This window comes from Tyto alba, unplaced genomic scaffold, assembly GCF_018691265.1.
Source record: "Tyto alba isolate M040663 unplaced genomic scaffold, T.alba_DEE_v4.0 Super-Scaffold_14, whole genome shotgun sequence".
Classification (NCBI taxonomy): Eukaryota; Metazoa; Chordata; class Aves; order Strigiformes; family Tytonidae; genus Tyto; species Tyto alba.
Genome location: NW_024881276.1, coordinates 39,722,302 through 39,748,859, shown reverse-complemented (window position 1 = coordinate 39,748,859; position 26,558 = coordinate 39,722,302). Strand labels below are relative to the sequence as shown.

At 36.6% G+C, this 26,558-nt stretch overlaps 1 protein-coding gene across 6 annotated transcripts in view; it reads left to right on the top strand.

Moving 5' to 3' along the window:
• ROBO1 (roundabout guidance receptor 1) overlaps positions 1–26,558 on the top strand; it is a 740,888-nt gene that overhangs the window by 180,614 nt on the left and 533,716 nt on the right. The window contains exon 1 of one of the 6 annotated variants that reach the window (XM_032989497.2): positions 24,485–24,730. The exons of the other annotated variants lie outside the window; for them this stretch is intronic. Coding sequence (XP_032845388.1) covers positions 24,622–24,730 — 109 coding nt within the window. The 5' untranslated portion in view covers positions 24,485–24,621. Of the gene's footprint in view, positions 1–24,484; positions 24,731–26,558 lie in introns of those variants that run through there. 6 annotated transcript variants of the gene reach the window in all.

The following is a 26,558-nucleotide window of genomic DNA, read 5'->3' as shown; positions in this document are numbered from 1 at the left end:
GCTAAGTGCTATTTTTTTTTTCTGCTTTGTGATTCCTGGTCAAGATAGTACACCACATTGCTAAAAAACGCAACTATAATATTGAAAAAACAATGGATAATAATGGGCCAAACCTCTGAATATGAAAGAAAAAGTTGCTTATGTATTTACAGTCTACTATGGCTCTTGAGTATCTGCCTAGGTCCTGATATTATTACACTACTTTCATGCCTATTCCAGCATAAAAAGAGTTAACTGCCCTGACCAGTAGATCTGTTCCTTCATATTTGTAAGCTCCTTTGGCAATTCCAGTGCTTATTAGGGAGGACTGATTTTTATCTATGGCTTGGATTGCTTGCTTAAAAAGCACATTCTCTTCCTAAGCCAGAAATAATATGATTGCATAGTGATGCTTCTGCCATCCCAGCATTCTCAAGGACCTAAATCAGAGCTTGACACAAGTGTGACTGGCATAGCTACCGATACAGCAGTTATGAAAGTGTATTTTTTAGAAATGTACACTGGCCTGCAATGTGTATTGTCATACTTCTCTATATTAACATTGATTTTAAGTTACAGTCATTTCTTTTATTGCAATTTTCACAGGGAAATCATGCACTATCTGCTAATATGCTGTCTGTCTCCAGGATGCTTGGGTAGCTGAACCTAATATTAGTATTTCACTGACCTGATAAATTTAAAATCGATTTTTTTTTTTTTTTTTAATATTTAAGCTATAAATCTTGCTTGATATATTAGAGGACAAATAACCTCTAATGAAACTGATGGGACTGTCCCTTTCAATTACAAAGACAAAGGAATCAATGGGACTCATTTCACACATTAAATGAGGCTGGTATTACTTAACACTACAATGAGCGACAATAATTGATGATAAATTACAAATTAAGTCCTATTGGATTATTCATAACTTTACTCACAGTGGTATGAAGGACTACTTAATTTGTGTAGGAAGCTGCAATACATGAAGTTTTCTCAACTCTGCCTCAGGTATCAAACCGTATGATGGTCATGTAAAATATACTTACATTTTTACCTATGGGAGAAAAATCAAATAATGCATTTTATATTTTTCTATACATGCATTTAGATGGACCATCATCAGTCTTTAATTGTTCAATTCAGCAATGCAATGAAAAGGAAACATAAAATTAGGAGAGAAGTCATAAGATAAATCTCAGATCCTGAACACAAAAAATACATCTATGTAAGGCAAGGAGAATTCAGTTAAACTACATATCATAATTTTTACTGTACACAGCTATATGAAATGAGTTCATATTCCTCCTCAGTCTCCGTTAGTTCTTTTGTAAGAAAGAATTGATAAAGATTCATTCACATTATTCCTGAAAACAAAACAAATCCCGCCTCCCCCCCCAAAAAAAGAAACAAAACAAACAAAAAACACCACCAAACCTATAAGTAATGTGTTTATAGCCGTGATTTCTGTCATGCTTTCATCCACCAGATACAAATGGTGGATCCCAGCAGTAAATGTTTTTTTTTAAATATATTTAATTATTTTATGTGTTTAATTGGGTAAAGATATGAGGCTCGATATTAACTTCTTGAGAATCCATTTAATACTCTTCTGCTTTATTCTCACTGTTAGTCCCCTTATGTGCTCAGTAGTTCCTCCTGGTACCCCGTGCCCTATCAGGTGATCTCAGTTTCTTCAGCCAACTGGTTACAAAGGAGAAGAGACACCTCTATAGCCCACCCTGGTCACTGGGAAGTGCTCACTTACAGCTTGATCAGCCAGGGCTGTTGCTCTAAGGTGAGTCTGGAGCAATGCTCAAGTTAGCACTGCTGGATATTTAGCCAGATGCTAAATTGTTTTACTCCAATATCCTGCTCAGTTCTTGTAGGAAGATTGCCTGTTTCTGCCTCTGGGCTGGCTGCTCAATTTCACTAGACATTTTCTTTGAAAGTGTAGATGTCAGAGGCTGTAGAGGAGCCAGCTTCATTGTTGAGTGCCTGTATCATAAGGATCTCCCTTACTCACCATGGCAAGCTCTACAGCTATTTTGTGATGTCCTGGCTCTTTTACAGGCAGGTAACACTAGGAATAGGATAATGTGTCACAGATAACATCTCCCCTGCAATACAGCACGTTGTTTTCTGTTGAATCTGAGGCAGGCTAACCAACATAAAGGAAATGCTCTAACCAGTGTAGGCCAATTCAAGAATTTATTTGGAGAAGTTACTAGATACCCTTTTATTCCATGTAATATAATCTTGTGAAATGGAATATCAGTGGGATTACTCAAGGTTTCAAGGTTTAAAAACAAAACCCCAAACACAACCACACACCTTTTCGCATGATCAAAGATTTGCAAGGTCTTCTGTTATGCTGGGACCTACTCCGTTACTTATTTTCTCTTCCCACTAGGATGAAAGATAGAAAGTTAAATATGCAACCAGAAGATGTTTCCTAAGGGATGAAATTATACCTTTGACTTACCTCGTGAGGTATTTATAATGTTGGGAAGTAATATTTCAAGGTTTTCTGCAACCTGCTTTGTAGCCTGCAGTTCCTTTTTCTTTTAATATTTCTACTGTAGTGATGACAGTACAGCAGACTGTCAGTCACAAACAGCTCATGCACATCCTCCTGTCAGTATGGGTGTGGAGCACTGTGGAGATCTAATGGAGCAAGGTAACAAAAATCAGAAGGCAAAGTCATCCCTGTGTGACTTTGAAAAGTCACTTAGCCTTTTTAAACAGGAGCTGTCACAAGTGGACTCAGCTGTGCTTGTTCTCCTTTGTTGTGTCTGGGAAAAGATCTGTGTATGTTAATCAACAATTCCACCTCTTGCACTCTTGTTTCAAGTCTTGAAATTCCCATCAGCTCTTGAAACTCCCATTAGCTCATACTAACAACATCAGAATTTTAAACCTTTTCTTTTTCTTCTTCATTTAAGAGAAGAGTTTTCAACTCTCTTACAGAGCGTAAGCTGCCAGAGGAATGCTTAAAATTTCAAGAGAATGCATTTTAAAGTCATAATGAGGACAACAGAAAACAATTAGAACACAGGATATGAGCTGTATTTTAAAATCTTGTTATTTGGGAAGTCTTGTTATTTAGTGTTATATTTTTGTGGACTAATTAGAGTGAGAGTTATGTTTCTTTTGAATTACAAGCAAATGTTTAATAAAAAAAATGCACAATTTTTTCATAAGAAACATAGAAAGTGCTTAGCTTCTTCATATTGTAAAATAATTTTGAAAAATTGAAAGTCCCTGAAAAGAAAAATTCTATTATTCCACTTAAATGAGAATAAGCTTAAGAAAGGTTAATTGCACTGTTCTGACTTCAGGCCATCTATCATCATGATGACAGGATGTTTTCTTCAGTGCTGGGAACAATGATAGGGCGTAGCAGTGATGATATAAATTGAATAGTCACTTTTTCATGTAGATGTATGTACTTGAAAAAATGATGCACTGGGATTCCCAAGTTGTGACAATGTAGGAAGTTGTGACTAGAAATATGGTGAGAAAGGGCTTGAAATGTTCAAGTATATTTCATTGACATGAAATGCAGAACAAATTGTATTTAATAACCTCCTTTAAATATTATTTCTAATTAGTGAGACAGTTTGGCAGGTGCGCTTTCCTTTTCATCTTTGAAATTTTACCTTAATTTTTTTGACAGACTAGTCTCATAATGATTACAAAAGAAAAGTCAAAGCACCTAGTTCATCTAATCTACAATTAACTCCATTAATTTCCTGGAAGAGTAAAAAAGATTGATGTAAAATGATGCACATTATCTGGTTCATCAGAATTATTTTTCAACATAGGAGTAGAATTTCAAGGCATATTTATTCTACTAACGGCACATCACTGCAAAGTACAACACTTTAAAAGAGAAGTATTTTCTGATCATATGTTAGCATGTACAGTAAGGTGAGAAATCACATCCAACTCAGTGACATGCCTTTAGCCCCTGAGAATTTAGTACAAGTGAGAGAGATCTATCCTCTAATTATATAAGTAAATGTAATCCAAAAAAAAAAGAAAAGTGAATTTTCTACAGGGAAATGTTCTTGAATATTGAAGAAACCTTCTATGACGTGCTTTAACTGCAATTGTTCTGTATTTGTAGAATCATTTCAATGTTGTAATGGTGGAAGCAACGAGGAGAATGTTTATCCCAAATTTTGGATGACCAACATAACTTGGAGTCCACAATTACAAGTGTAAAACAGATAGCATGGGATAAAACCATAATCACGCTAAAACTGAATAATGACTCTGCTCTTTCTGAATGTCAGCTGCCTCTTCTCTGTCTTGGTTTGAGCCTGATCGGCAACCAACCACCACAGCTGGTCACCTTCCCTTCCCCCTCCCCACCTGGGAATGGGGAGGGAATTAGACGGGAGAAGGGAGACTCGCAGGCTGAGATAGGAACAGTTTAATAATGGCAATAAAACGAGAACAATGACGATGATAGAAAAAAAAAAAAAAAAGAAATATATAAACAGGCAATACACAACGTAATTGCTCACCACCCGCTAACCAATATCCAGCCTGTTCCCGGCCAGCGACCCCGAGATACCAAGATCCCCCAATCGCAATCCCAGAAGCGAGAGAGAGCTCCTTCCCAACCACCCCTCCTCTATACAGTGAGCATGACGTGCCATGATATGGAATATTTCACTGGCCAGTTAGGGTCAGGTGCTCTGTCCGTGCTCCCTCCCTGCTCCCTGTGCCCTTGCGCACGGGCAGGACATGGGGAGTCGGAGAGTCCTTGAAATCTCGGTAGCAGCTGAAAACATCAGTGTGCTATCAGCATTCTTCTCATACCAAACCCAAAGCTAAATCCAAACCACAGCACTCATCTAGTCCCGGAAAAGGAATATTAACTCTATTTCAGCCCAAACCAGGACATTCTCCCATATCCTTGGGAAGTAAAGAGACAGGGGTATGATCAAGGGGCCATGCCATGTGTGTTTTATTTCTGATGTGCAGTTCTACTCATTGAATGCAAGTCAACAAACCCCTTCTGCTCACAATGGAATAGCTGCAGGTCTATCACACAGAGGAAGGCACATTGTCATTTAGGCATGTTCTTAAACCATTTGGAGCTTTTTAGATTAAGACCAACACATTAAATTCCACCAGTTTATTCCTTGGCACCGTGTAGATCTGCCAAGAGTACTGATGTAACATTCCCTAGGTGTGAAATCCCCTGTAACCAGAAGGTCCCAGAGTACTGTAACCCAGGTACCCAGAGGTTTAAGTTTACCTTGATTTCAGCGTGACACCTTGCCTAACGTGAGGTTTATAGCAATCAACTTCTCAGGCACCAAAGCCATAAGTATTTATGTGACAAATTTTATATTGCAGAAAAGTTTTGCAGTTTTAGTCAGAGGCAAATCATTAGTAGAGCTATATTCAAAAGGAAACGATGATGCAACTGTTTTCTGTTGAAGGCAGCATTAAAAATCCCTGCTGCTTTTAGCCACAGTTCACCAGATCTGTTCAATCTCACCATTAGCAGCACCTGGTGTTCCCAAGGGCATTTGCAAGAGCATTGTGTTAAACACTGTCCCTTAATCTTATGCATGTGGCTTATTTATATGTGTGATGCTGTATCTTTTTATCTTTCTAATCTTCTTGCTCTCTGTCAGAGGAACGAAAGGACTCTAGTTTTTCACTACTGTGTTGTCCTAGATTCTTTGTAAGAGTAGCATTACACTTAACACTGTAGCACTGAGGGCTTTACTAGCCTCTAAGATCTCTTTCAAATTGTCATCCAATGGACATGTGAGATTGGATCTTCTAATAGGAACAGCCAAGGCAGGCAGTAAAACTTACACCTTCCAATTATTTTCTTCATTAACCACAAACACTTTTGTTTCCATCAGTGTTCAAGCCCTGACTCTATTTCCATTTTTCCTAAAGTATTACTTTTCTCAACTCGTTTACTTTACACTATTCATCAATCCATTCTCTATATTACCTTGCAAACCCAGTAAGAATCAAGCTCACCCAGAAGAAATGAATGGCATCTGTTGCAAGGTATTACTTGTCACTGGAGAAAAAAAAGCAACCAACCACCCCCTTATGCCATAAACTGTCGGCTTACAATACAGGGAAACACCTTTAGGAAACACTAGCTGTGTGCAGATACTTGGATGATAAACTCAGGAATTGAAGTAAGCTAACTAAAAAAGACACTGTAGATTTTTAAGTGTCTGTTACTAAATAAAAAGTGTGCAGCTGTAGATAAGTAACAGTTTTGTTTTCAGTGCTGAATTCTTTCCAGAGTTCCCCTAGATAATTCCCCACCCCCAAAAAAAAAACTGTTTCAAAAAATGAAAATTTAATGTATTTTTGTGCAAACATACATTACTTTGAAGATTTGTGCCAAAAGTGTGGATATGTGTGGCACTTACGATTTTTTTTTTCAGTTTCTCTTCTGCTGTTTACATGTTCATCCAAGGCACAGAAACAATACTGAACAAAAATAGTAAATATTTGAAGACACAGCTGAAACTTGGACACTAAATACCTAAAAATATTTTGTGAATGCAAGGAGCTCATAAGGCAAATGAAAAGAGCATTTGTTTAGTAACTCTCATAATCACTAACAATTTATGCAAAATTAACTGAACTTTAGATGGGAAAAAGCATTAGGCAAAACCTGATGCACACGCTCACAAACATGCAGACAGCCACAGAGAAGAGATGCAAGTGTTAAACAAAGGTGAATCTCTACCAGTCTCTCAAACAATCCCAACAATAGTAACAAAACCCTAGCTGAAAGTTGGGTAAAAAACTATTCAATGCTGCTTGTTCTTTTTTCATTTACTAGGCATTGCTGAATAAGGATTATGGATTCTGACCACAAATTTCAACACACGTTTCTATTTTTCCTCCACCTCTGTGTAACACATTTTTTTTATCAGCACTGGAACATATTCCAGTGAGCTTGAAGTACCCTGACAGCTAACATGCAGGTTGAATAAATTGTTGCTGCATGCCTGGAGGTCTACATTTCCCTGACTACTCTTTTCTTTTTTCCCTGTCCCCATTCTTCTCCCTCCCCTTTTCCTGTCCTCTCCTCATTTCCCTGTCCTGTCAGCTGTTGCAGAATTCCGTTTTTAATGTGTTGTGTGCAATGTGTACCACAATGTGTGCATGGGCAGATTCGTCTTTGTAAACATATTTTACCCTTCTAGTAGCACACATTGCAGTAACATCAACAATATTTTAATATTCATAGCAAGGTATCTTAAATGCCCCAAATTTGGAGGTCTTGTGCTGCCTAATATTGTATTCTTTTAATATCAAATTCACTTCAGTGTAGGTGATGTTAGTAAACCAGTCAATTGTGCTTTGGCTTTGTTTGGGATTGTCCCTTTCATCGCATCATGCTTTAAGGAGTCTGTTTGCCAGCAAATAGGAGTTGCCCCTCTGACCTTAAAGAAGAATATTGTCCCTTCCTGCTGCAGTAATGACTTCTTTTTCCTACATACCCAGAAGGATGAAGCTTAAGAACTGTATGCCTAGTAGATTATACTGACAGGCAGTACCTCTCTGATGCATATGTTACAGTTTTGCTGGCTTACAATTGCATTTTTTTTTCTCTTTGAGTGAATATAATGTTGAGTTTGGGTTTCTGTTTGCTGTGGCATGATATATTCACAATTTACAGATGCGGATATGCTCAACAGAGAATTTTCAATTTATTTCTATTGAGCACATCAGGACCTTTCCGAATTTGCATGGTGTATCATGTAGCTGGAACTGAATAACTCACTGGCAAAGACCCAGATTCTTAATTACTATGCGTTTCTGTCCTTTCTGTAGAGATGGACAAAGGCAAGAGTGAGAGGGAGGGTGTCCATAGCACTGAAATATTTTGAAGGTCAAGGGCTTTTTGTGCAGCATGACTAAGTGCAGACTCAGGAGCTGTGCATAAACTTTTGGCCCAAAGCCTGTGTAAATGACTTATGAATGCTTAAGTGTGGGTTATCTGGTGCTGATATCTTCCCAGGCAGGATATACCCAGCCTGGGGGAAGGAGAATACTGTCAGAGGTGTTAAGGAAATGTCATTCCTCCTCCAGAGGTTCCCGATCCATGTCCCAAGAGCGTATGTGAGCATGGGGATGGTAGGACAGGCTGAGCTCAGACCTGAAATTGGCTGATGGAAGTGACTGACTGAAGTTGACTAACCAAAGTGACCTGTGAAGTGTCCCCCTTAATAACTTAGAAACAAAAGACATGACACCCATGTGGCAAAGTAGTTGTTACCCTCGTCCTCATGGAGCTGAATAAGCTGCATGTCAAGCAGCTACTGAACTGCTTGCAGTACACTTTCGTACTGAAACAGTGGATTGTAAATTGTGACATCTGTGATCTGAATCATTTTTGGTTTAGATGTCAGGCATAAGAGATAGATGAAGATCATGGGAAATACACTGATAAGCTTCCCTGTGGTAACCCATCTTTCCTCATAAATACAGTTCTTGGGATTTTTCTTGTCTAAGGCTGACTAATGACTTGAAAAAGGTTCTTCTGCTTTCTATGGACAGGTACTAACTAGTCCACTATATCCCTGAGCTACATGTTGCAGTGTAATTTCTGGAGATCACAAAGATTAATTTCAGGGCTAGTTACATTTCGTAATGGACTTAGAAAAGACAGTTTTGACATTCCTGACTTCTGTGATGTATCAATTCAGAACCTCATTTGTCTTGACTGAATTTATGGTATGTGGTAATTTGTGAGAGATCACCTCTCTTTTATCAACTATGCTTTTAGCACTTTACCATAATATTTACTATTTTATCTTCTGTACTCTCTAAATTATATTGAAAACAGGAATTTACTTCTATAAGTTAATTATATCTATAGGATATTTTCAAGACTTTTCTTTCATTTTTTGGACATTAAGTCAGTTATACAGTAGGCACTCTGTGAGGTCTGAGGTTTTTTTTTCAGGACTGACAGTATCAATACGCCTGAAGTTTCCACTTATAATCCACTGAGGACTATCTGTAGGCAGATGCATGTGCTTATCCTCCATCGTGTTTCTGGAGAAATATTTTAAATTATTTGCTACAGAATATACACTAAAGATATTGGTAAGGGGCATTTTTATTTACATATCTGCTAGCTTTGGTGTAAGAATTAGTCCACTTAAGTCACATGTCTTAATAGCATCATGTATAAGGGTTAAATTTTAGAATTCTTAATAATACAGAACATAATCTTCAAAGGCAATATTTAATATAATTGAAATAGGAATGTGTTTTGTTAGTAAATTGTTCATTGTAAACCTCACTAAATTAGAATTAGCATTTGCTTTAGGAACAATGAGAAACATAACACATTCTCCTGTATTAAATTATTGGGAGGAGGAGGATATCAGTAACAAGAACCATGGATGAAGTTTCTGCTTGAAAATTAATTTAGAAAAAATAGTAAATCAGACTGAAGTTTGAATAAATAATACTGCTTTTAAAACTTCCTTGGTAAACAAAAACATTAGATGCATTATTGTTAATTACTTCAATATTAAGTTGTCTTTAATTGTAGGTGGAACGTACAGAAAATTTCAGAAGGATGATCTAGTGAAATATGCCTAAAATTTATATTCAAAAAACCTGCATCTTATTTCTTTAGCATGCACACTAATGAGAAAAAAGCATTATAATACTGTTCTATTTAAAGTAAGAGAAAACTACTTCAGTGCGTTTAGTAATCTACTGTAATCCTTTCTATAATATTGCATCTGTCTATGATTCTTACATAATACAGAATTTTAATTAATCTAAGAAGTACTAAATTATTAAACATTATGTTACAAATTTCATCACATAAATTTTAAGTGCTTGAGATTCTTTAGTGGTTCTTTCTAAAATTAGTAGAGATTACATTAACCTCCAGCACTGTTTATTAAAAGAAAATTGGAACAATCTAAAACTTTAAAAGAAATTACATTCTCATTTTTATACATTGCTAAGTTTCTCAAGGCAAGTTTATGGTTTTTTCCTTGAGGGGATAAAATACTATATTTGGGGATTTTGATAGCACTATATAATATTTTGTTATTAACACTTCAACGTTAGCTGGGATTTTTATTGCATGCATATTTTCTGGAATTTATAATTACTGAGGAGAGCAGTGCTTTGCTTCTTTCCTCAGTCATCTGATTTAAAGGTCCTTCTGAGACACTGATACTTCTTTTTCTCCAAGTCTTTGTCTAAATCCTATATGAGCCAATCAGAAAATTTCCATTGACCTCCACATGGCTAAATTACCTCTAAGAGCATAGTATTCCGTAAGGATATTTTTCTGACTGTGAGCTACATAATTAGTTCACATGTGTCGAGCTTCACAGCTTTGCACCATCTTGATTGTATATCCTCTCCTTTCAAAATGTTTGTCTAATATTTTTTAAGCAAGAAACGATTAATCGAAGCTAAACAGAATTCATTAAACAGAAAAGTGACTTGAACCTGGTTCCATAGTGATGGAAGTTTCACATATCTTAGTTTCAATCATTCTCTCTGAAGTTCAAGTTTTATTATGACTTTATAACTCTCCAATTTCCTTCATTTAGAGAGAATGAAGGAGAGTAAGAAAAAAAATAGTATTCATTTTTAAGATGGTTGAATCTGTTTTGACATTGTGTGAGGTAGAAACAACTTAAAATACTCCATGTGAGCATTTTGTGAAATTTAAATCCCTCTACCTCATCTAAAAAATTCATTGGAGTTTTATTATGTGTCTGAGAGCTATAAGATATCCTCACATCTCCTCTGCAGAACTCTGACATCTGGTTTTATTTTTGTGTTTATGGGGCTAGGAGCAGCCCCCATGGCTAACTGAAGACTTGCTGCTGGGTTCTCCAGGAGTTGGATGACCCAACCTCCACTGTGTGGCTGGAGCAAAAAATTAATAGAATTAGTCCAAAGTGATATTATTCTGCATATATGGTATTCTTATAAAATTAAAACTGGAGAGATGCATTGTAGAGCATACACGCGTATTAATTAGTGTTAACTGCAAAAACATACCTTGTTCAATACATACCGAGTATGAGAACCTAATAGTTTTGCACTAGTAGGAAAAAGGAAATGTTATAATTCCTAAATGGTTATTATCCTATTTCATAGTTAAGTTGAGGTTGCAGAATCAGGAAGAAAAATAAATGCAGTGTATCACATTCAATTTTCTGAAGAATAAATGAGCAAGCAAACTATATATGCATTTCTTGGAACAAAATGTAGCGTGAGGTCATAGTGTCAGGCATGAAAAACTTCACTAAACTTAGGTTAAAATTTTTGGACCATCATTTTGTACAATATACAACAGGGATATTTCAAAGGCTGTAATATATTTAATGTAGTCTCACTCCTGTCTAGTGAGTAAAGTATATATACCTATGCATTCTGCTTTATTTGTCAAGACCCGTGACAAAGCAATTATGTTATAGTTTTGAGTAAATAATACTGCTTTTAGAAGTTTCTTGGTAAATACAGCTACAAGCATTAGACAGACTACTGTAAATTACTTCAACTTTATATTATGTTTAATTATAGACTATTATAATTATAGCCATATAGACTATTTCAGAAACAAGTTCTCATGTAGAATGTCTAACAATTTTATTTAAAAGAACTATAAAAACAATAAATTTTACCAAACAATAAATTTTACCTTATGGATTTCAGGCAAATGAAATGCACAAAAATAAGCAGGTTTTGAGCAGATGAATCTTCAGGTATTTCAATCATGAAGAGAGAAAAAAAAGTTATTTTAACTTTAATGTTTTTTAACCATTTTGTAAATTAAAAAGAGATGCTCACACGGGAGTGGCAAGCACACTGAAACTGATCTCGTTGGAGTGGAGATCACTTTTTTATGTGAGAAACTTGGTTTAGAAAGTCATTGTGATACTATATTTTAAGTTTCTTGGCTCTCAGACGGCACATTTCCTATCATTTTTTTGCCAAAGACTATTTGGAATAGTTTATTGGCTTCACAGCTCGAGCAAAGTGCCTGACAAAAATCTGACCAAAAATAAATATTTTTTTTCTACTGTTTTTTCCTTTTCTTTTTTGATTTTCATTTTGATTTACAATATTACAACTTTTCTTCATTCTTCATTAATCTTTCTTACCATTTGACTTTTCAAATTCTGCCTTATGGTTTTCTTCTCTACAGTTTCCTTCTCTGTGCTCGAAGGAATAGCGTGTTCTCGTGCTTTTTTTTTTTTTCATGAGGAGTTGGAGAAATTCTTAAGTTTCAAAGAAGAATAAGAGAAAATCTGGATGTTCTGCTGCCAGAACCAGAAATCTTACATGGAGTACTATTTCAAGAGTAAAAACTGGGAGGGTGGTTTTGAAGGAACCATCTGCTGGCAAAGAAACACAGAATAAAATATTTGGCTCCTGAAGTATTCATATGCATTCTAGAAAATTTAAAAACCATTACCTCTCTGTTTCAAGAATGGTGAAAAATTCTGAAATTACTGGAAAAGGTTGACTATTTCTAAGTGCATATGTTCCTATTTGACAAATCATACCATTTGGCTATATATAAATTAGACTTTTATTGTAATGAGTTGTGATTTGCCAATAAAAATGAAATATGTGCTACAGTTTTAAAATGCTGATGCAGAACACCACAAGTTAATTCAAGGCCAAATATTTATTCATCAACGTATGGTGGTTCAAGTTCAAAAGCACATGCTCCTATCCCAGAACAAATTTTATGCAGAGGTCTAAATCAATACTGTTGCAAATACCAATTGATTAATTGTTGTGTGGCACAAGAAAAAAATGTTCCGGTATATCAAAGGAATATTTATAAGTCTGGTGAATCCTCACCTTTGGAATTTGGACTAACAGAGCCAAATCTGTATTTGATAGCAAAGGATTTAAAAGGTATGCCTTTTACATCTCAGTACTGTAGTGTGAAAAAATGTTTCATGTTAATTATGAGTAATGATCTTCATAATGTCTTTATTTGATTATTTAAATCCAATGCCAATGAAAATTGTTTGTTTGGTTGGTTTTTTTTTATGTTAAAATTCTGTTGTTTAATCTTGCTATATTGGTGCCATTTATATTTACTAGTAGTTGCTTTAACAACAGTTGATAAAGTGACATCTACAGTCTTAATTTTATTAAACAAAACCTAAAAAGGTGTTTTAAAAACTAATTGCTTTTTAGACTTTCTTTGAGGTTAACTTTAAAAATCCACTATGATGAGCTTGAGTTAGTCATGAAATAAAGTTCAGACATTTCCCTGTAGTTGCAAATTTAATAAACTGTTTCATTACTCGGTTAAGTACTGAGTAAGTTGTCCTTTGGTTATAACGCCTGCTGATTTTGAGAAAAATTGAATTCCTTCTTCCTACTTCTTTCAGGTGCTTTGTTTCCTTGTTTGTTTGGGGTTTCCCCTCCACCTTTTTTTTTTTACACCTTCTTCTAAACTGTGACATAGCAAGTTACAGTTCCTAATTTCTGGTCTACATTTCATTACATAATGAGTGCAGTAATCATGGTAATATATGAAGCAATTACATACATCTCAGAATCATGAATTTTAAATATATCTAATTCAAAATAAATCAAGTAGCAACGTGGATTACAAATATAAAGTTACTCTAGAGATTTCTTTGTATACGCTGCATGGTTTTGCTGTGTGTTAACACTCTAGATTCAGTAAATGGACCTCACAGAGTGAAACTGCCAACATATGTTGTAAGCAGAGAATTATGTCATGTAGTGTTAGGACTAATAGACTAAATTGCAGATAAATGGTAATGGAACCACAGGTGGCCTTACAATGCCTGCTATGAAATGTAGCAGCTAGTTTGAGGAGAAGCGATCACCTTACAGAACAAGATGTCAGGTATTAGCTTCATTTTATTCTCCATTTATTTCCTTACTATAAACAAATAGTAAGTACATATCCTAATACATATTGCATATATATATGTAAGGTTATATATAGAGAGAGGTAGCCATGAAAAAGACTTGAACTGCTCCAAAGAGAGGAAAAGAACAAATTGTTAAATAATGCCTAGAAAGTTAGAATGAAGGGGACGGGTTTGTTAAGTCAGCTGAGGACAACTGTTTCTGTGAAAAGATCATCTAAATGTGGAGTCTGATAAACCAATCAACTTTCTGTGAAATGAATAAATTATTTAAACAAACTGTATTGGCATAACTGAAGTTATGCCATGTGACTTGTCCAAGCTGTCCAGTTATATGCATGCTATGTGAAGAAGTGTAGAGGATGGATAGGAAGAAGAGAAAATGAGAAGGAAGTTGAAGGAAGATGAGGAAATGAAAGCAAGAATGAGTAAAAGGGAAGAGCTCCGTGATGTTCTTCCAGGGTTCTCTCCCCTCTTTCCTTGCTTCCAGATGTCATAGTGATTTATGTGGGATTGAAATCTGCCCTGAGGTTTGAGAACCAAATGCTTTTGATTTCTGTGGAGTTTGTTCGCATCAGAGTTGACTATGGCTTCTCTTTAACTATTTTTTTTTTTTAACTTAAATTAATTAATAAAATTCCACTGCATAGCAATAGCTAATGGAAGGTCTGGGAGGGTAGTAGGAGAAAAAACACTTAGAGGCAGAGGTTCACTCCAAACCAGTGTGAATATTAAAAGTGTTCCTGTACAGCAAGGCTGAGATTCATTTATACAATATACATAGAATGTATCTAAAATAAAAAAAAAAAAAAAAAACAAACAACTTTGAGCCAGCCCTCTGGGTTTGTATTAGGTATTTTGAGCTGACTTGCAACAGCCCACAGTGGAAAGAAGGAAAAGTGGAGTGGGAATCAGACAGGAATGCTATTGCCTGCTTCCAGGGCCCCACAAAAAAGCATATTCAGTCTGTTTCCAGTATGGGCTTCCGTCAGACCACTGGCTTCCACAGTGTCAGCCTGGAGCCTGCACGGGTGCATACACATCCCAAGGACCACCACTCACACTTTGCACTTACCTCTTTTGTATCACTCTTGGTCTTTATTTTTGCTAACGTCAAGTCTTCGGTTTGAGAAGACAGTAGTACTTCCTTTGCAAGGCACGGGAAAGCTGTCGTCATACTGCACACTTCTACAGGATTTATTTTTACAGACTGCAGTTTTCCTGTTAACTCTGCATTGCAAATTCACTATATGCAAACCCAGTAAGTTTTAGAGGTTAATTTTTAGTCTTTTCAAAAACCCTTCATGTTATACCATAACATATGCAAATATACTTTGATTTTTTGCTAATCATTAATAACAATATAATTTTTGTTTTTAAAAGGTTACTTTTTTATCTGGAAATCTAACAGTATTTCTGTGGCTGCCACTATTTTTAAGATCTGATTACAATACAAAAACAGGAGTAGTTTTGAATTTTTTAGAAAATGTGATGTTTTACAGACTTTTGTAAATTTGAAACTATTGTCTTAACTGGCCTGTCTGAAAAAATCATGTTAAGCAGTTTTCATCTTTAAAATACCTCTGAATGCACCTAGAATGGCTGTCAACAGAGTTGAAGTCTGTGAAATGTATCAGACAGCAGGTCCGCATGTAAGTGAGAAGCAAATGCGTTAACTTAGCTAACATGAAAAAATCAAACAATCAGGAAAAAAAAAAAAAAAGAAGAAAAAAAGAAGCAAAGAAGAAGAATAGACTAAACTTACTAATTAGAGAAAACCTAGATTTTCTGTGGGAAGTAGCACCTGCAGGCATTGAAACCATTTTACAGCATTCAAGTTGCATTAATTTTCATATACTGATAACTCCTATCAATAAATTACTAGTGTATTTGCATTTGATGGGTGTTTCATCTTTTTAAAGAGGAAAATGGTCAGGATTAAATGTCTCCAAAATGGAATTTGATAATCTTTAAAACAGTCACTTTGATGTTTCCAGTTATTTCCTGATTATTTCACATGCATATTTTCAATGATTTCCCCAAATAATGCTTCTCTTTACGATAGATAAGAATGATAACATGAACCCAAATAATAAGCCAGCCTTACAGTGGCATATAAGAAATTACATCTAACAGATGACAGAAGCTTCTGTACATTAATTGAGTCATGGAAGCAGTTACTAAATACTGTGAGAAAAGTATAGATTTTATTACCGAAGTTATTAATTTCAAGTAGCTCATATACTTAGGAATGTTTATTATCCTGTGTCTTATTTATTATGATATCATTCTAAACACCAATACATTATACTGGTGAGTTTCTAGATTAGAATGTGTGGAACTCATTAAAAACACATACTTCTGTCATTGGGCTGATTTCCATTAACACATCTGTGTACGGTAGCAAAACATGAAACAAAAAAAGTGAAATGCTTCCCTGAATCAGCTAAGAAAGTATTTTTCAGTTTGATATATAAACAAACGCCAGGCACAGTGGCCTATGTTCTGAGTACCTCTATATCCCAACCCATAGAAAAAAAATATTTGTATTATATATCCCTTGAACATAGAGCTGGCATGAGATTTTAGATGGTCATTTTAGCCCCATGCTCTTTATGACATATCAGCTAGTGGTGAGACATTTTATTTCCATACATCTATTAAGGGTACAACATTTTTAATTCCATCAGGTCAAGGCTTAAATTAGAGTTTAAGGTAAATGTTTTCATTTAACTTATTGATTCTGTTCCAATTTAGGAGATTACCCCAGAGCTCTAATTCACCCAAAGAATCTCATTGGGGAGTTTTTCAAAGGCACAAATAGAAGTCAGACCACTAACTTCCATTGACTGCTGAAAATTGTATTACTGCCTTCTCTCTGGATACATAGAAACCCAGTTCCCATTGTTCCCTTAATAGGAATGAGCATTCATCTTTATCAAGTACGCTTTGAAAATGTTGATCAAAGTAAAGGACACCAGATGCTCATGACTTGCTATAGTTCTGCTACAGTCAGTGAATTATTTGCACCATTTGGGACACAAGCCATATCATTGCTAAAATGATTGTAAGTTATTTAGTCTCCTAATAACAAAATTCAACACTGAAGCATTAAGTTTTCCCAGATAAAATAAGAAAACACAAAAACATTTTGGTTTTGTTTGTTTGTTTGTTTTTAATTGATTCATTAACACCAGTGCAATTGCCTGTTAAAGTTTTCTTTCAACTGGGATTTTTTTTTATTAGACTGTGAGATGTTGACCTTCATTCTTACTCTGAAGATCAGTATGGAAGCACTGCAGAGGAAATGCCCTCATGAGCTTGGATAAAGATAGTGTAATGCCTTCGCTGCATTGCAATTTAGGTTGGAATAGTGTTGGCAGATGCAGAAAAAGTGCATCCAGACTCTTATATGTACTTTTACACATTTTGTCACAGTTCCTTTTCTCTGCCTATCTGCCAAAATAGTTCCCCATGCTTCTGATGCCACCTACCCCAGGAAAAATTAGCTGGTTTTCTATTCCAGCATCATGCCCCATTCAGCAAGCATGTGTAGAAAACAATTTTTTTTCTTAAATTAACAGAATAAATACCAAGAATATATCTATCTTCTGGGATAAATTTAATAGGTTTTTAAATACTTTTGGTAGACTGGCTCCAGTTTCTAGCTTTTTGAGCTGAAATGTAGAACACCACCAGCATACCAAGTGTATTACGTTTTTGTCTCATGTCATCTACTGAAAATCAGCTGCTGAGATAATGCCACCCTCGCCTTGGATTCTCATCATCAGTTGTTCACTTGTGTTGGCACAGTTCTCAGCCCAACTACCTTTCCTTTGCACCTCTTCCATGTGGCTCCTCATCACTGAGTAGGGGGTTGGTTAACTGGAGATACAGAAGAAGGAGGTGAGGAATGATAAGTGGAGGGTATACTGGGAAAAAAGAGAGTAGGACACTGAGATGGAGAATTAAGAAATCAGAGCTAGGTGGAAGGAAAAATAAGATGTCAGTGAAGAGCAATTAGCAAAAAGGGATGAAATTTTAAAAGCATAAATAATAAAGTGGAAAAAATGTGACAAGCTTTGTTTTGATCTTGCAATCATAAAATGTCCAGATCTTCTCTGAATTCTTTCTTGAAATCCACTAACATTATATTTTAAATCTGTGAGAAAAAGTAAATATAGAAATGCAAATTAGGCCTGACAGATTAGCGTAACAGTGACTTTTTGAAAAACAGAAGGCCAACCACAGTTTAGCAGTTTATTTTGAGAGCTGAGTAGGATGGCATATTTTTACATTAAACAATATTCATTTTAGTTTTCTTGTGATTATTTTTGTCTGAACATATCCTTATAATTCTCCACCATTCAGTAAACACTCCTACATTTGCCTGAATTAATAGGATAAAGATTGCCAGTTTGTTAGAACAGATAATCATAAATGACTTGCATACATTAAATGTGTTTGGGACGTGTTTAATCTGTAAGTTTGATGTTAAAAGCACCAAAATGATCTTAAAAATTTTACTATCAACATGATCTGGGAAGCATTCTTGCAGTGGTCTCATGCAGCTCATTTATGCTAACATAAACCACTGGCTATGCTGAAATATCAGTACACATAGAACTGTGTATATCTGTTAGTTGTACAGTCACACATAAAAATCCTAAATAATCATTATAAGAAGACATGCTGTGGCTGCTGGTTTGGGGTCAAAACAGAGTGAGTGCATTTAAAAGACTGTAGTTCCATGTTGTAATGGTCCTGAGAGCTCTTGAGATGTACTCAAGATTTTAGCTGATTTAGTGCCAGAGCCAAGAAAGAATATTGAGATGGGATGGTTTTTTCTTTATTAATGGTGTGTTGAGATTCAGAGTCTGCGGGGACTTTTTGTTTTTAAAGAACTAATTTTGTATTGTGTAAAAGCTATTTGTGGCTGTAGAAGGAGAAGGTACAGGAATGAACTGGGTAGCCTATGGTAGCATCAGCATCACTCAGGTACCTTGGGTTGAAGTGCCCTGCTCTTCTGGTCCCTTAGCCATTTGGCTATCTATTTTTTTTTTTTTTTTTTTTTTAGTAGTGACTGTAAATCCTGGGATGCCATGGTATGAATCATAGGTTAGCTACCTCCAGCTCAAATAGCAGCCCTTAAGAGACATTTTCTTTTATAGTTGATAACCACAAACCCTCGCACTTGGAAAAAAAAAAAAAAAAAAAAATCTGTGTTACCTCGAGGGCATGAGAATAGATGGCACATTGATAAGGCACATGGGTAAGAAAGATTGTATTTTTCCCATCAAAAAACAGATCGTTTCTTTTAAAACCTTCATTAAGAGGAACTTTATTCCATGTTAATCTTATACAATAAATGAATATATATGTAAGCCTGGCTGACCCAAACCAAGATTGGTTTACTCAAATGTAACTTTAATCAAGATTAAATAATATGTATCAAAACTGATTTTTTAATTGTGCAACTCTTGCTCTGTTTATGGGTTTGTGAGCTTATTAACAGGAGCACATATGCATAGATGCATGTACACGCACTTAAAGATTTGTACATGTGTATCTATTTATTCAGCACACATTTGTTTTCCTCTACCACCAAGAACTTAAAAGGTGCTAGCAAAATGTGTAATGCAATGGTTGAGAATTTAAATACTCAAAAGTGAGGAAATTAAGAAACAGACATGTGCCCTCAGAAATGACGACTTTTAAGACATAGTGGTGCTAGACCATGAAGTCTTTAGAGGAGAGGTAATGTCAATTTATATGATTATACAGTGCTGAGTGCACTGTTGGTGTTCAATATGTGAACAGAAAAGGTAAAGGGTATGCTAGTGGAATGGTAAATTTTGCATATTTTTTTACTTTTATCATTTGCATGATAAAAAAAATAGTAAGGCATATTTTGTACTCTCCATGAGCTACTGAAAGTCTCAGGATCCTTTGTTTGGTTGTTGTATTTAATAGTTCTATATAAAAAGCAAAACAAAAAACCCCTACCAAGCTGATCTGGGAACTTTAACATTTCCCCAAGCCTGCAGGGATAAAATGGTATGTAGGTCTGGTCCCCACACACACTGCTGAATTATATGTGTGCCCTTTGCTTCACAGAATTGCAATGTTTTCATGGCAAACATTGCTGCATCTGAGTTGATCTCCCCAGAGTTGTTAGTCATAGGTGCTGCAAAATAAAACCTATCTAATTTTTAGTTTTAATGAGTTCTGTAACTGTTGTCCTGTCACACCTTAAAGTCTCTGTATGGCTGCCTCACAGAGGCTCCCTGGTAGTCACCATATTTAGTGTTTCTTCTAAAATGGGAGACTGTTGCAGAAATGCATCAAAGGCACTGTAGGAACTGTAAGTGGCAGCAGTTTAAGTACTGCAGAAATAGAGACCTGCTTTGTTTTGCAAACTTGATAGATGCCTTAAAATTATGGAGGCTACAGGGCAGCTCATTACCCTCCACAATAAGACAGGGAGGGAGCAATAGATGCCCTTCCTTACGAGTTGACCCACTCCTAGTGTGACTCTCAGGAGAGGATGACTCAGGAGCCCATGCTATGGTGGCCAGGCTCTGCCTTGTCAGTCTGTCCTCTTTCAGCACTAAAGCAGCATGTGACTTCTGTGGAGAAAAAAAGCTTTCCCAAATCATCAATTTCCAACACAGTCAGTGGTGGGTTCTTCAGAAGAGGCAAGAGAGAGGTGCTTGTGTAAGGAAGTGGCTTTGGCTTTGAGACGAGCGGAGGAGGACTTCTGTGCACAGGAGGGGTGACCTCACGGCCTTGCAGGCTTCCAGTGAGAGAGGCTGTAGCTTTCATCATGTCTCGGTGAATGTGGTATCCCTGTGCAAAAGAGAATAAAGTTGTTTCAAACCCTTCTTGGAAGGCTGTACCAAAATGCTACAGAGAGCTCTGCTACCCTTTAGAAGAAGGTAAAGGTAAAGTCTCTAATGAAGGAAGAGAGAACTTTAGAAAAAGTTATGCTCTTTATGGATGAAAAGCTCTGTGGAAGTTATCTGATCCAAGGAAAGAACTGTGCAGTGAATTGCTAGTGACTTTTATCTATGACACACTAAAACAAAAATTAAAAGGCTGAGGCATAATGAAAGCTGAGGAAAAAAGAAATTAAGTATGTCTGAATATTTTGGAGAATGACATATATTAAAGCTAGATAGAACTAGCGTAACACAGACCATAAATTCTTTTTGTAAATTTATCTTCAAGTCCTTAACTTCTGATTGAACGGCAACATATAAATCAGAAAGGCATCCAGTTTTGGTGTAACATCTTCAAGTGGTCCACTGCATCTCTGAAAAAGTTGTCTGCATGGCTAATTCCAGAATTAATTACATTGCTTTTGAGTAAGCTTCCAAATTGTTAAGGAACGCACATGAGCAGAAACTGAAACTAGTTAAATGAGCTATAAAACACTGATTCACATAGGAGCAGGCCACCTTTTATTGGGCTTCACACCTCTGAATGCTTAATCAGTTTGGTTTTACTTGCTATTACTCCACTGGGGAAGGCAGTGGACTGGCATTGCTTCTGTGGCAGTAATTGTCTGCTTTCCTTCTAATCAGCAACATTGTGCATGAGGCATTCTGTTAGACAAGGTGATACAAAAACTTTTTTGGCGATGAGTTTTCCCTGTCTGCATTTTTGGTGTAAATGAAGAGAAAAATGGTCACTTTCAAAATGCTGCTTTTGGTATCCCTTCACACACATCAGAATACACGGTAGCTTTTCTGAAGACAACAGCTCCTTTTCCTGTGACAGGATAAATCCGTGCAAAAATGCCCATGCAGGTTTTGTGTCCATAAAGGTACTTTTCCATTAGTCTTGTAAGATAAAAAGCCATCTGGCCTCCAGTTCTGAAACTTTTCATTAACCTCATGTAAGATTGTCTCCTAGACAAAACAACTGTGTGGCTTGAGAGCTCAGAAAACATCTGCTGAAATAGCAGTCTGGTGCACCAGTTTACTTTTGCACAGAACAAGGCTCAGTGAGGTTTGGATCAGGGACCAAATAAAGGATAATAAGCATTAACTACAAGACAGGGTTTTCTTCTGTGAGGCAGCTCAAGTTTTTGGCTCAGATTCATTTTTCTCATTCTGGAATTCCATGCTTTGTGCTTTTTTTTTTCTTGAAAATCTTTATCTTCTGTCCTTCAAATAGTACACTGCCAACTGCAAGATCACAAAGCCTTTTGGTTTTGGTGCTCAAAACTGCAGCTGTCATTTGAAAAGACAATTTTTCTGCATTCAGAATAGACTATACCATTCTACATTACTGCTAATGTGCTCCTAAAGGACCACCTTGTATTAACTGAGGTTTTTTCCTTTGCCATATTTTGGTGCAGTGAACAATTTGGTACATTCAGGTGTCTTACATAACCAGCAACACGATGAGTCATCTTTAGAGAGTGAGCATTAACACACTTCCCTGGCATGAGTTTAGATGGTGAAGGATGTGCAGTTAGAATGTGCTCTAAAAAAAAAGACAATCTGAAATCCCTAACCATTTATTTTAATGCTGCACATTACCATAGGAATTATTTTTGCTATGGGGCAAAGGCCCAATGGCAGGCATAGGAGTGGTGCTCCATTGCTCTTCAGCCCATAAATGTGACTCCTGTTGAATAGAATGATCACAAAGTAACCAAACCTCTTCATCAGGAAATTCCACTGAGATGAGGATGCAGTGATGCTCTCCTTGCCCAGACAGAGCACTAGATCTGTATGTGGAAATGACCCCCGTTTGGTCACCTGCACAGGGGAACAGCCGCACGGGGGCTGCTGGGGTCAGAGCAAAACCGAAGACTGCTTGTAATATGTAACATGCAGGAGATTTGGCAGGTCACCAGTTCTTTATGTCCTGTGCTGCAAATACTTCACTTTTTGTACTGAAAGTAGTTAGCCCAAATTGAAATAAGAGCACGTCTCCCTTCCTAATTTCTCCAACTGGTCCAGCTGAAGAAACAGAGCATTCCTTTTAAAGGACTCATGGATAACTACTTTAATAGTCATGGAAATCTTTCTGATACAGTATCTTTGTGGTCATCTGAAGTCTGTCAGCTCTATGGGAAAAACTTGCTCCTGGCCTCTTTTGGAAGGTTACTGTCGCTGACATGAGTATGTCTAGAAATGAATGGTTTCAGATGGTCATGCCTTAACTGGTCACTGTGGAGTATTTCAATAGCACTAATCAATCATTTTGAGCTCAAATTTCGTAAAGAGCACTGGCTGTGAACACTATAAATTAATAGCTGCATTATTAAGAAAAAATAGCTTACTTTGTCTCTCCTTTCTTAGTACTTGAAATTGTATCTAGAAATCTATTCTGGTATTTTACTCAAAAAGCCCCTTATTTCTGCAGCTAAGTTATAACCATAGCATCTATACAGCAGCCAATATGCAATCTGTGAGATGGAAGATCAGCTTGTAGAATGATAATTTGTAGCTGTTCTATTAAGAAAGCAAGTTTTACTGTTGGGTAAGTAACAATTGTAAGTGTGCCTGAGGCTGATGCTTATGATGCTAAAGAACTTGATACTGTGTAGTTTCTTTTAGTGAGTATAAATGTAGACTTTATCCAGACTAAAGCCCTCCGTCACCATGAGTGAAAGCACTCTGGTCGTCTTAAAGTGATTTTCAGCGCTCAGGATGAAGCTTTCCTGGGCCCATGGGTCGTGTGGAACGATTCCATAACTGTGGTGAAAGGGTTACCAGACAATTTTTGTTACAGTTTTTCCTTGAGACTGTTTCAATCGCCATGGGGAAGTTTGTGATCTAGCTCCCTGGCACTGACAGATATGGGGTTAAATAGCTTCCAAAAATACTGCAGTTAATGCTGCAAGCACTGGAGTCTGCTTGCCCTGGGTGCTGGCTGCCCAGAGGCTGCTGGGCTGCAGGGTGAAGGTTTGTTAGGCAACACAGATTATATACATAAATTCTCAGAGCTTCTCTTACTGTCAGTGAACTGTTCCATTTATGCAGCATCTGCTGACAGAAACCTGGGTGGGAGGTGGTATTGTCTGTGTTATATTCCCTAGAAATAGAAGATATTTATGCTGAATAAGAGACAGAGTCATTGAACGGCTTAAAAAAAAAAAAAAAAAAAAGAAAAAGTTTCTTTCGTAAGCCTTTCTTTCTCATCCTAGATTTATCCTTCATTCCCTTGCCCTCCCATTGTGGGTAAGGGAGGAAGCTTTAGAAACTGTTTTTGTGCCCATTGATAAATGTAATGAGTTTTGAGTGCCAACATTAAAACATTGCATGTCATCAGCTCTGTGAAACTGCAGTGAGATATGCAAGTGAAGGGGAAGAAACTCTGCTAGGGTGCTGTGGGGAATGTTGATAAACATTGGGAAGGGCTCAGAGGTGGCAGAGGCAGGTGAGGAGCCGGTGGCTTCTGAGGGACCACAGAAAGCTGCCAGTGCATCTCTTCCAGCGCCTGAGTGCCAGAGGCTCCTGGTTAGGGGAAGCCTTTAACGACTCTTCTGTTTTTACATTCCCTGGATAAAGGAAAAAAGCAATGCAATGGAAATTTTTAATAAACATTTCTAGTAGGAATACTATTTTACATCTCCCTCTGCCTCTGCTGAGTAAGTGCTGTTAGATCCAATTATTCATTCCTAAGGAAAGTCTTCTAATTCATCTTTATCAGTACTCCAGGTAGAGGTGATTTGTTTTTTTTGTTACCTGGCATGGCTGTGCTGTTACTGCTGCTGCTGCTTGGGCTAGTAGACATAACTGCTGCTGTGGACGTCGCGCCTAGAATAAAACCGGGGTCAAGGTGGAGAGGTGAAAAGAATCGTGAGTAACCCGGGCTTTTCCTTCTCTTCTTCTCAGCTCTCTATTTGAAGAAATGTGTTAGGCCTTGTTTCGCTGTGTAATTCTTCTTTTCTGGGATGTTATTCTTTAATAGGCCGTATAATTTTAGGTATTTAAATATGCATGTAGAAAGCACGGGCCACACCTTCTGTATGCTCCACACATCTGCAGTACAGTCCGGTACTGCACTGCAAGCTCTCCGAACTGCCTGTGCTGATTAACTCCTCTATTTCCAGAGAGTTGTGAGACTTCCCGGCTACAATCAGCTGTACCTTTTCTATTTATAGTCTTGACATTTTGCATGCCATTTCAAATATTAGCCTTAATAAAGGTAGTGGATTTTACAGGTCTACTGTTTGTGTGAAGGAACCTTGTAACCACAGGGATTATACTGGGTAACTTTATGGGTGTAAATGGGTAACTGCAGTTTAAAGTCTACAGATTTGGAAGGGGGGATTTAACGCAGCATTGCAGCTTGTGCAGGGTTTATCAATGCTGCACTTAAAAGAGGAAAAAAACCCATTACTATTAGAAAAGGAAAGTAGATGAGTCATTATAATATTTGGGAGTGAGACTTCCTACTGCATACACGGCTGCTTGACTGAAATAGCCAGATGATTATTTTCATTTAAAGGGCAACTCAGTTTTTGCTATTATTCTTTATTCCTGTCCAGCTATTTATAAATAGCCCATGCTGGGCAACATACTATTATCATTATGGCTGTGAATTTTTGCTGTGGTTTTTTAAGAGATACCTAGGTTACAAAAAGGGGAAGGAGTATTGGAAATGGAACAAAGGTTTTCAGTTTAATTCAGCTAAATGGGATGTGGTTGCTTAGAAAATATGTGATGGAAGTCTCTAAAATAATTGGAACTTGGAGGTGTGGCTGTTGGTATCCTTGGGATGGATATTATCCTGACAGTCATGTTATCTGGAATCTAATCTGTAGCCTGACTAGTATTTGTTTTTCCTAAAGTATGAACATATGTATCAATAAATCTGCCACTTCACTTGGTCCCCCAAATCAGCAGCATTAAGGAAGGAGGCACTGCCTCATCAGCTCACAAGTAATTTACATCTAAAAAATACACTGCCCAAACTAGCAGGCCGTTAATGTGTGTATAAGCGATGCATAAAAAAAATCCTATGGCTTATAAATATTTAAGCATATTAACTAATTATGACTAAAAGATCCCTTTAAATTAATGGATGTGGCAACTGAGGCACAAATCTAATAAGAGCTGAAATACATTGATAGAAATTTTTCCACAGCGTGTGTCTTGCTCAGTAAAAAGGTCTTCTAAAATATGTATCTGTGTATCTTCTGAAGTACTGTCCTTTATGAAAAAAAAAAAAAAAAAGCCAGTTCCCTGAGTAAAAATACTCTATTTTCAGTTTTGATTCACTGATTTTCAGGTGTTTGGAAGTTTGTGATTCCAAATATTTAGTCTGATTTTTTTTCTGTGAAGAACTGAAATAGATGGAGATACAGATATTGATGTCTTACAGAAGTATTAATGAAGTTAGTTGGTTTGTGATGGCATTTAGCCATCATGAGTAAATTACACAAAGATTCAGGAGTTTGAGTACCACACCTTTTGGAAATTGTTTTACAACTATAATAGATCATTTCATGTCATCTGTGGTTATCTATTAGACCTTACAGATTCAAATTGCTTGCTTTCTTCTCTCAGGACAGGGGGGTCTTAATCCAGCATGTTAGCAAATTGCTATATATTTGGTTAAAGGAAAAACAGGGATGTAAATTAGTTTTTACATCATATTGATATTGTGATATTTAATTGCTTA